The sequence below is a fragment of the Trichomycterus rosablanca genome, chromosome 7, assembly GCF_030014385.1.
Source record: "Trichomycterus rosablanca isolate fTriRos1 chromosome 7, fTriRos1.hap1, whole genome shotgun sequence".
NCBI classification, from domain to species: Eukaryota; Metazoa; Chordata; class Actinopteri; order Siluriformes; family Trichomycteridae; genus Trichomycterus; species Trichomycterus rosablanca.
The window spans coordinates 34,379,514-34,391,486 of NC_085994.1; the positions used below are offsets into that span (position 1 = coordinate 34,379,514).

Here is an 11,973-nt window from a genome sequence, read left to right on the forward strand (position 1 = left end):
GAAAGGAATTGCTGCCCGTTCAAATTTCCCCAAATATCCAGTGTTTAAATAAAAGTGATGTCATAAAGTGTTCTATAGTGATCATACAGTACATTGTAATGGCAACAAATGTTGTTATTATTCAAATTAGGGACAGTAGTAGCCTAGTGGGTAGAGATTTGGGCTATCAATTGAAAGTTTGAGAGTTGCAGCCACTGTTGGGCCCTTGAGCAAGGCCCTTAACACTCTTGGCTGCAGGGGCGCCGTACGATGGCAGGGTTATTAAAAAAAGAAATTAGTTGTACTGTACACGTGTATATGTATATATGAGAAATAAAGGCATCCTATTAATATGACAATTACTAGAAACTGTGACATCACAGTGGACCTTGCACATTGTGATATCACATAATCTATAGTGACACAATATAACACTGGAACATGACAGTATATGGCAGAATTTGTATGTCAGTGCAGGAATACGGGGTTTAAATGAAGCTACTGTCCCTAATTCCATTTTTATTGTTTTGATAATGAGGATCAGAAAACATCATATCTATACATTATGATCACATGATAGCTACAGTAAATCAAACATAAGTCAAAATCAAGACACAAGTCCTTCATAAATGTTGCTTTGTGTGTGTCTGTGTGTGTGGTCCCATATTCACTGCCAGTAAGTTTCTCTCAGATTAAAAGGGGGTGGGACAAGAATAAAGTTGGAGGGGGACAGGAACAGCAAAGGGGCGCTGTCCATGGCAACCGGGAGGAAAGGGGACAAAAGCGGCAGACAGCAAAACTGAAAAAGTCATTAAAGAAGTCTGATTAGTATTCAACTCCCCGATCACAGGCTACAAACGCTGAAATGAAAAGAGAGAGACGGAGACATGTAGGGACGTGGAGGCGCTGGAAAAGGGACGAGAGATGAGAGGGGGCGGAATGAGTGAGAGGAACAAGCTGGACATGTGTGTTTTATTTTATAGCACATTTTATAACAATACATCTTGTCAGGACTCACACTGCTGAGCCACTGCATGTGGTGATTGTCATCCAAGCAAATGATTTGTTTCTGTATACTTGCAGAGGACCAACCTTTTTGATACAATGGTTAATCAAAAAGTTTCCGCACTTTTTTAAAACTCTATTAAGAATTTCAAAAACAAATGACATCACTATTCTACATAGTCACCTTTTTTTATAAAAATTTTATCTGTACGGCCACTCAGGTGGCGCAGCGGTAAAACACACGCTGAACATGCCGACGGCTGGGCTGAGCAGCCACATGAACAACAATTGGCCTGTTGTTCAGATATGGGTGGGATATTAAAAGCCGGATAGGGACTCTCTCATAACTAATGCAATCATGACCTCTGCTGGCTGATTGATGCCGCCTGCACAGTGACGGGAAAAGAGTGCTGTCAGGGTGTGTCTCTCTGTACACACTGCTGATCCGCATTGCACTCGTCAAAGTGTAGGTGACAAAATGCATACGGCTGCTCGAAGGGGACGTGGGTTAGCTTCGTTCCCCTCAATCAGAGCGGGGATCAGCATTGGTGGAGAGGAAGCATGACACAATCGGGCAACTGGACACACTAAATTTTATCTGTAGCTACCGCTCATAACACAGATACAAAATGTAGATTTAGGGTTAAAAACACTGGATTACCTATGAGGCAGCAGAAGCGACTGGCAGAGAAAGTCTTAATCATGTGATCATTCATCAGTATGCGTCAAGTACCAAACTCTAGTACTTTAGTTATTGTAATGCATGTTGGATATGTGTGTGTATGTGAGTGTTTGTGTGTGTGTGTGTGAGTGTATGCCTTAACCACAGAATTGGTTAGCCCTATAGAACATCAGTTTCCATAGTAACAGCTGCTGTGAAAAGCCAGGCGGCTGGGGGACGGCGCCTCGCTGTGAATGCCGGTTGTATAACAACAATCTAATACTCAGTGGAGTCTCATTATACCTGGATTGCATAATTAGTGTGACAAAGTTTATGAACCTGTATAAATCACCACTACTGACCATATTAAGCTTTATAAACCTTGTATTGACGTGACTGAAGACCTGGCTGCCTAGCATATGTAGCTTTTCAGTGGGCACAAGGCACACAGTAACACCCTGGATGGGGCAGAGCAAACACACACCCATTCACCTATAGGGCAATTCAGTGTCTCCAATTAACCTGACTGCATGTTTTTGGACTGTGGGAGGAAACCGGAGCTCCTGGAGGAAACCCACGCAGACACTGGGAGAACAGGCACACAGAAAGGACCCGGACCACCCCACTTGGGGATCGAACCCAGGACCTTCTTGCTGTGAGGCAACAGTGCAAATCAGGTTACTACTAAAAAGTCACTGTTAGGCATTTCTAATACCTTTAAAGTGATATTTTACCAAACACACGTTTTTTTTCTCTTACTGTAAAATACTCCATTTACCACAGTGTTCAAATTTCAGAAATGAATCATAATTGAGTTAATCTTTAATAAATATAGTCATATTTAGCCACAGTCATTTTTATCTGTTAGCTTTTATATGTTTTGGTATTTTATTAGTAAAAATAGTGCGTCACGGTGGCTTGGTGGGTAGCACTGTCACCTCACAGCAAGAAGGTCCTGGGTTTGATACCCAGATGGAGCAGTCCAGTTTCCTCCCACAGTCCAAAGACATGCAGTCAGGTTAACTAGAGGTACTGTGTTTGACATTAAAAACTTGAACTGATGCCCAGGTTGAGCAGCGGGATATTCCGCTAGCACACCAGCGCCGAGATTCTGAACTTCTCGGTTCGAAACTCGATGTTGCCAAAGGTCGGCTGGGCGCCATCTAGCGGGCATAATTGGCAGTGCCTGCAGCAGATTCGGTTTTGCTAGGGTGAGATACCTGACTATGTGGGTGGGGTCTTCAAACGCTGTGTAAAAACCCTGATTGGCAGATAGAGAGGCGCCTGTGCAGAGTGCATAGGTGAAAAAGGGTTCCGCTAAGGGCTGCGTGCGGGTCGGAGGAGGCGTGAGCAGCAATATACACACCTCAAGTGCAATCAGGGATCCCCAGCAGCGAAAGACAAATTGACTACACTAAATTGGGAGAAAATTGGAGAAGATGCATAAAATACTTGAACCAATGAATCTTGTGTAACCAGTAACTACCTGTTCTGTCATTAATGTAACCAAAGTGTGTAAAACATGACATTAAAATCCTAATAAATAAATAACTAGTAAAAATGTGCACTTTTGTCACTAACGTTATTGAACGTTACTGCCAAAAGAATTTCAGATTTTGGGGAAACAAGTTTTGACTCACTACATCACTCAGCATGCTACTAAAGTGCAGAATGCTTAAAACATAGAGCTACATAGTTGGGATGCAACTGGACCATCTGGTATTCAGCTTAGTTTTCCGGTTGCATCCAGCCATGCAGGTTTAAATCTGAGCTTCACTTCTGCTTTTGCAGCAAAAGTATCATTTGTTTAATCTGTAAGTGCAGCAAAAAAGAAAAAAAAATCAGGGACAGAAAGTCAATGTGATAAATATGCTACAACAGGAGCTGTTACTTTCACAACGATCACAGCTTTTACAGCTGTTACTATCACAACTGTCCCTGTTAGATGCCCAGCCAGTTTAGGAGTACCAATGAGATTCCAGCTTAAGCTTTCTGTAGTGGTGCGCTACGCCCCAGTTATGTTCTGCCTCCATTTGACATGATATAAAGAGCAAACTCTTGACCAAAGTGAAATCGTTTAAACAGGCATGCGGCTGTCGATAATTTATAAGTTGTAGCCTAGCGGTTAAGGTACTAGACTAGTAATCAGAAGGTTGCTGGTTCAAGCCCCACCACTGCCAGATTGCCACTGTTTGGTCCTTGAGCAAGGCCCTTAACCCTCAGTTGCTTAGATTGAATCCTGTCAAAGTACTGTAAGCCGCTTTGGATAAAAGCGTTTGCTAAATGCTGCAAATGTAAATGTAATGTCATGGCATGGACGTGCACAATACACACCCCAACATTTTGAAAGCAGATTGTAAAGAGGTTGATTGCAGGAAGTGAAGACTAAATAAAAATAAAACTCGTCACACAGACAATCTTTATCTCTGCCATTTATAAGTAGCAATAAACCATCTACATCACATAGCTGGGAAATCTAATAGAAACCTTACAGTTCTTCCACACTTCGTTCTTCATGCTGTTTACATTAAGCATTTTTAACTCGTTGTGAGGAAACAAAGTTAATTTTGGCAGTACAAAGTTGGTGGTAAGACATTTGGTGTTGATAGATTAGTGCTACACTGATCTAATTGCACATGTTAAATATACGAGGGTTCTTCAAAAAGTTTCAGCACTTTTAAAACTCTATTTGCTAACAATTTCAAAAACAAATGACATCACTTTTCTACATAATCACCTCCTGATGCATTTTTACATACCAACTTTTTTAATGCTATTAGAAAAAAATGTAAACATAAAAATCTTCTTCCCATTGAAGCCTTTTTAAGCATCCAGAAAGGTGGAAATCAGATGGCACTAAATCCAGACTATAAGCTCTCTCAGTCTCTCAGACACGACCAGTTACTACTATTACTGTTACTAAAAGTGTGGAAACTTTTTGAAGATCCCTTGTATTACTGTGACTCACTAGGCACGGCCACTTTTCCAAGCTAAGCTTCCTCTACAACATGGTGCAAATGTATTGCTCATCTTATACACCAACCATGTAGCAGAAAAATATCTGTGCTGCATTTTAAAGATGAACTTTGAAATGCTGTCTGATCAGTTCTATCAATTCATTTTGCAGCTCCTTACAAACCCCTGTAAAGTGTTCTGAAGGTCTATAACCATTATCAGTGTGCAATGTTAAAAGCCTTTCTGACTAGCTATAAAATATGCTTCCTCGTATTAGTGCTCTGGTGGACAGCCTTTTTGGAGTCTCTCCCACTTGGTAGAGCCTTGAGCCTCTGTGGGACTGGCGAAAAAGCCTAAAAGCTTTAGCCCTTAATATTTGATGAGTCCGGTATGTTAAAACAATTAATATGAGGCTAATCCACATACTGTACCGCAAATACATAATTAATATTTCAAAACCAACGCATTATGGTGAAGCCAGTAAATGAAGCGATGGGCTTTGGGGTTGAGACTTAGGTCAATTACATTCCCCTAGAGCTTACTGCTTAAACTTACTGCATTACTTCAGCTCCAGCTTTGTAAACAGAATCGACTTATGAAGAAGTATCTTCAAAGTCATAATTATTTATGGATTGTCTCATAGAACTTAAGATGCAGGGCATTTACTAATCCATCAAAGCACTAAAGTACTAATCTATTATTGTCCAAATACTTTATTGCAAAGCACTTCTGGGTTTTTATTTATTTGTATTTGGGACAATAATCTTGCATGATCCAGAGTTTGCTATATTTTAAACCTTTTGTATTTTCTATTTATTGAATACAGGTGGGAGGTCACACCATGCTGCCAATCCGCTGGATGCCCCCAGAAAGCATCATGTACAGGAAGTTTACCACCGAGAGTGATGTCTGGAGTCTGGGAGTGGTGCTCTGGGAAATATTTACCTATGGGAAGCAGCCCTGGTACCAGCTTTCCAACAATGAGGTATTTATACTAACATACAGTATACTCTTCATACGTGATGCTCTTACATGTATAGCTAAAAGAATGTTGTATACATAACAAGTCAGATGTTGCAAAAACAAAACAATACAGTTATAGGTAGTTTGGTACCTAAACTCGAATGTTTATAGAGCTGTACCCCTTGGTTCTGTTCATTATAAGCAAATTATGAAGCACCAATACACATTTTGGAAGCTCTAGATCAGTCTCCTGCTCTAGACTGTAATACATTGTCATTTTTGTATCCTACAGTCCTATCACAAAGCCAACCCTTCCCACCCCTTCATGTTCACTAATGCCACAAAGAAGTCCTACTAAAATATTACACAAAGTACCTCATTCAGAACAAAGTAGGTGAAGAAACTTCAGCTGGCTTTTACTGGGCTCCATAGGAATAGGATGCCCAACAAGCTCATGGTCAGATGTTCACAGACTTTTGGTCATACAGTGTATGGTAAAGGATAAAGGTAATGCAGGAAATATGCACAAGTGAGCAACTTGTAATAATTTCTACATTTGAATCTTAGTTTTTGACCAGTGCAGGCATTTGCCCTATTGTCGGGATGTTATGAATTTAAAATCCAGCAGTGCCACATCCAGAAGTTCCAAGAAGCGTAATAGGTGCTTGTTGATCACAGCAACAATAGACTATTATGACGAGTTAGCTATCCAGAAATACAGATCTATCCTATGAGGGCAGCTACGTTTGCATTACATTTACATTTTCAGCATTTAGCAGACACTCTTATCCAGAAATGCTTCCATAGTGAACATTTCCTACTCTAGTTTAAGTAGACAACACTCCGAGAATACAAATCTGCTAAGCGTTAGTAAGTACATGCTAGTTCTCAGCTTAAGTGCTTAGTAAAGAGGTTTTTAATCATCTTTTGAAGGCAGTGACAGAACAGAAGTTCGTTCCACCACTTAGGTGCTAGTACAGAAAAGAGCCTTGATGCAAGTTCTGGGTGGAGGATCAAGACAAGTAAGACTAGTGGCTTGGAGGTTGTGTGGTACAGAGCGGGGTGTGCTGAGTCCTATAAGGTAGTTTGGTGCTGGTCCATTTTTGGCTTTGTAGGTGAACATCAGTGTTTTAAACTGAACGCTGGCAGCTACAGGAAGCCAGTAAAGAAAACAAGATTCTCTACACTCCTACCCTCTAGCTCATAATGCAAGACATCTATCTGAACGGGTAAGGCTAAACACATGCTTCCAAACCATAGCCAAACAGGCTTGCTGATATAGGGAAGACAGCAGATTTGTCCGTTCAAGTGGAACAAATTGGAAAATATCAGACTAAGGGGACCAGGTGCCTTTTCAGGACTATACTTTTAAGCAGATATGACCTTATTAATCTTAATGAGGTTTTCTCTTGCAGGTGATCGAATGTATTACTCAAGGTAGAGTGCTGCAGCGGCCGCGTACCTGTCTGAAGGAAGTGTACGACCTGATGCTGGGCTGTTGGCAGCGTGAGCCACACACTCGCCTCAACATCAGAGAGATCCACACCCTGCTTCTCAACCTGGCAAAAGCCTCACCAGTATATCTAGACATCCTGGGCTGAGACAAGGGTGTTAGAAACTGACTCTGTAGCCCAATTCCTTATCATTTGCTCTTCTTCGCCTGTTTCCTAATCCTGATCCCTGCATTCTGCTCCTCCTAATCAACATGTGTAGTGTGGAGCCTCAACTATCAGTAATATAGTAGGATGAACATGTGACACCAAAGACCTATGGGACCAATCCTCCACTGGTCGAACACTGACTGTGCAACCACTCAAATTTACTGTAAATATCATCAGGTCTTGACCTTACAAGAAGTGCATACTTATCTCCAAGACTTCCAAAAGCACCCCTGGTATTCTCCATCCTCTGCAACTGCAAAACAGAAACAAAAAAATAAAAAAAATAAAAAAACTAAGATGTACCGAGACTGTGACTAGGAAAGTTTTCCACCCACTCCTGACTTTTATTTTCTTTTGATGTTGAAATGTAATTACAATGATTACAAAGGAAAGACAATGATGGTAGTACAGTGATATAAGGCAACTGATAGAAAACTCATTTGGAAAGTTTAGAATATCTTAAAATTAAAATGTTATATACCTCTGACATGAAAGGATGCATATTCGCTAATCAATAACTTTAATAACTGTAAATTGTCAATCTGGCCCTGTATTACAAAAGCTACCTATCCTAATTCTTACATAAATATCTGAAGAAAAAAAAAAGTTTGACATCTGACTGTGCAAATTCATATTCCAAAAGCAAATCTTAACTTTTAAATTAAGATACCTTTTATCATATATTAAGTTGGCATATCAGATCTCAATCACTTAAAGACATGTAAAGCTCTTTAAATAAATTACTCATAACACTAAACACAATGTAAATGATAGACTTGTTACAAAAGGTAAACAAATGTATTGCTCAATACCTTACAGTTAGTTCTAGTGTGTAGTTTGACTTTAACATTTGGCAAGGACAGACTGTATTCAGCATTTTCCAAGCTGAAGAATCTGGGCTGTATTTCAATTTCAATTAGCCATCTAAGTAAGTAACTATGGTTAAAAAGCTATCTTAGCAGGTATGTGGAAAATAACCCTAATTACCAAAAATTATCCGTGGTTGCAATACACTAGTGAGTAAGTAACTTTTTTGGGTGACTCAGTAGACTGAGTGGTTCAGTGGTTCAGTGGTTCAACTTCACGGTTGCCACTAAGCCAATTATTTTAAAACATCTTTAACAGTGAAATTTGGGCAACACTCACTCACCCAATCAGGGTCGCGGAGGGGGGGGGGGCTGTAGCCTATCCCAGCTTTTCAGTGGGCGCAAGGCACACAGTAACACCCTGGACGGGGCGCCAGTCCATCGCAGGGCAGACACACATACACACACACACATCCATTCACCTATAGGGCAATTCAGTGTCTCCAATTAACCTGACTGCATGTTTTTAAACTGTGGGAGGAAACCAGAGCTCCCGGAGGAAACCCACGCAGACACGGGGAGAACATGCAAACTCCGCACAGAATGGACCCAGACCGCTCCGCCAGGGATCAAACCCAGGACCTTCTTGCTGTGAGGCAACAGTGATACCCATCGAGCCACTCTGCCGCAATTTGGGCAACAGAAAAAAAATAAAAATAAAAAAAAATAAAGTATATACAATATAAAACCTGCAGTTTTATTTATGTAGGTTGTAAAGTTGTAAAAATTTTGATGATTTTTATCTTTTTTTTAATTTGCCAGATTTACAACTATAAATCAAGATTGTTGAAACAAAAAAGGAAAATTCTTCTTGAAAAATCTTGGGTGAAGCACCCAATTTACTGTAACATGATTAGATATCATGGTAATTAAACTAAATGAGATGCTGAAGTGCTGAAAAAAAAAAGTATTATTTATTACTACACAAGTATTCCCACAATGAATTCATCTCAAAATGACTGAAATGCCATTATAACTGTAAATGCGTAAATACGGATAGTTCATAATATAATAATTAAGTTAATGTTATGCTAGCTATAATTATTTTCAAGGTTAACAGCAAAAATAACAGTTTCCAACAGACAACAGACAAACTTTTGGTGTAGTCTTAAATTCTGCCGGAATCCGTTTCTGGAGTTATAAAATTGTTATGGTTACAAACAGATAAGCTCAGATTTCAGAGTCGGGAAGTTTTTGTAATACAGCTCCTGATCACGTTAAAGACTCCATGCTTATCCTGCTCCTAATAGTTCACAATATCAGGGAATATTGAGCCACTTGAGATGCTGCCATACCCATGCTCCAATACTGTTAGTGAACATTTAGGACAGGAGCCCAATTACCCTAAGTGGCTGATTATGAGGGGGTCAGCTAAATTATGACCTGCCTCTTTTTCTCCTGATTTATAACAGAGTTGAAGCAGTGATGTAGTGCTCGTACCGGGGCCACACAGCTGTTATAGTGTAATATACAGTATATATTTCATTACTGCACTAATGTCTGCTATTAGCACCTATTCCCCAAAGCCTCATACAGAATACAGACGGAATGACAGGAGAGCAGGGGAAACGGGGAACAGGGAGATCAAATCAGAATATGGTGTCATTTTTCAAACCTGCACCCTGTATAATGGGGATATTTACAGCCATGAACTTTTTACTAACAACCACATGAACCGAACACACACACATTACTACACGGATTATTATTTCCAATATTTTTCACCCCTTTTTTATAGTATGTTATTATTAATATGTTAGCTCATAAAACCTCCATAAGAAATTAAGGTCAAAGATTGTATACATTTGCAAACCTGCTGCATTAAATACACACACACGGTTAAATACACACACATGTACATGGTTGCTGGTTAAACTGTGCTGTATATTAACGAATCCTTAATTGTGTATTTTATTCAAAGATGTCAGTATTTATTTCAATGATCAGGTAAATTTATTTAAATGCACTTTTTGTAAAATTGCACAATTTATGTTGATTATTTATTTACGTCCCAGTCTCACAATGAGGGTATAGACTCACCAAACTGTTAACTTTGCTAAAACGTTGTTCATGTCATGTTAGTAAATCACATCAATAGTTTTCATGTCACGGAGTGAATGTAGAGAATTGCTTAGTTAGTTAGCTCTGAAGGAATAGTTTACCAAACCAAAAATGCTAATGTTGCTAACGGTGAATGATAGACTCTTGTTAGCATGATGGGTAACACTTTACTTGAATCCTGCATTATTATGATATACAATGTTTTAAATATACCATAAATTCAAATGATACATGCTGTCATAGGATGTCATGACATAATATGTCTACTGATATGTGTAACAGTGTTATGTTAGCATTATGTCATACGCTATTTATTGTTCTACAGTTAGCATATGTTCAGAAACATGTTACTTGTATATGCTATACATGCTAATAGCATTCATAACTCATCAAGAAATGGTGTATGTCATATGATGTGTTATGAGGTGATGTGCTATTACACTTATGTCATCATGTTATGACAGTTGTCAGCTCATAGATCTGTAAAAAAAAATAAAAGAACCAAACTAGAGAATAATTTGTCGACAAGCAACAAATTAAAACTGTTATAACAGTTGCCATTAAGTATTGATCACATGATCTGTTCAGAAACATGTGCTAGCGTATAGCTAACAAAAATTACTACACCGCAAATGCTGTATTAGCATGTCATGACTTTTGGTTTTCATTGATATATGTACCAGTTTAGCATTCCCAATTATTAGAAGAATTAATGTCATGTTTAATTTCATGCCAGCCTATGTAACACAATAATATTTGCTTTGCTGAAGTTAGCATATTTTTAAAGACAGATGCTGACATACCTTATGATAAATGTCATAATGTGATGACATAAGGTTTAGACCTCAAACTGCTCTGACATTATAATAAAATATATTTTTAAATAAAGGTTATAAAATCTACAATGACACAACAGCATCATAAAAGACTTTTCAAATTCAAAATTGTATTTCTTTAAACATAATGTTTTTGCTATGTCATGCGCTATGACTGCTAACATGCAACGCATACACTTACTAGAGTACACTACTCAAAACATAAAAAAAATAACACTGGTATATTTATAAACAGCAACACATGACAGCTTACAACACATATGACATCTGCTCTGACGTGTTTATGACATGACTACCCATGTTTAAAATGCAGGGTTCAATTGAAGATTAAACAATCTCTGTAAAGCTAATTGTTAGCATTGTGCTTTCATTCAGTTTTGCCTTGTTAACATTTTTGGTGGAATTATTCCTGTAGGCATGCTGGAATCAGACATATCACAGGCAAAGTAATGACTGAGGAAATGATTGTATCATATAAAGATAATAAATTACTGACAAAGCTGTAATGAAGAATGAAGTTGGTCTTGTCTAATGCTAATTTATAGATTTTAATCTATATTGAAATAGAAAAATGTGAGTACATATCAAGCTACCACAAATTCTTACTGGTCGGATGTTTTTAGACATTATGGCCAAATTACAGAGCATCTATAAACTACTGTGGGAGTATTTTAGAAGAAAATAGAAGCCATATTCATGTAACGTATTAAGTTCTTAATAAAAACGTGGTAAAGGATGTTGAAGAACATTTTGGATTTTCTTGCACACGTAATTCTTTATAAGTCTAGGCGATATTTTAAAAAATATAACACCAGGATACCTGGTATTTTTTGGAAGGATATTTTTGTGACATGTAGCGTCATACAACATATGGCCAGAAGTTTGTGGACATTCAAATATCTTATTCAGTGATTTATTACGGAGTTAAGCAGTGATGTAGTGCTCGTACCGGGGCCACACAGCTGTTATAGTGTAATATATATTTC

At 38.5% G+C, this 11,973-nt stretch overlaps 1 protein-coding gene and 1 long non-coding RNA gene across 2 annotated transcripts in view; both read left to right on the plus strand.

The window, feature by feature from the left end:
* Positions 1–7,655, plus strand: part of ntrk2a (neurotrophic tyrosine kinase, receptor, type 2a) — a 61,134-nt gene extending 53,479 nt beyond the window's left edge. Inside the window, exons 17-18 of the mRNA XM_062999272.1 lie at positions 5,427–5,585; positions 6,979–7,655. Coding sequence (XP_062855342.1) covers positions 5,427–5,585; positions 6,979–7,164 — 345 coding nt within the window. The 3' untranslated portion in view covers positions 7,165–7,655. The remainder of the gene's footprint in view (positions 1–5,426; positions 5,586–6,978) is intronic.
* A 2,465-nt stretch (positions 7,656–10,120) lies between these two features.
* On the plus strand, positions 10,121–11,493 carry LOC134317889 (uncharacterized). Its single transcript, XR_010013294.1, has 2 exons — positions 10,121–10,280; positions 11,363–11,493. It is a non-coding gene; the product is annotated as an uncharacterized LOC134317889 (long non-coding RNA).
* Positions 11,494–11,973: the final 480 nt, after the last annotated feature.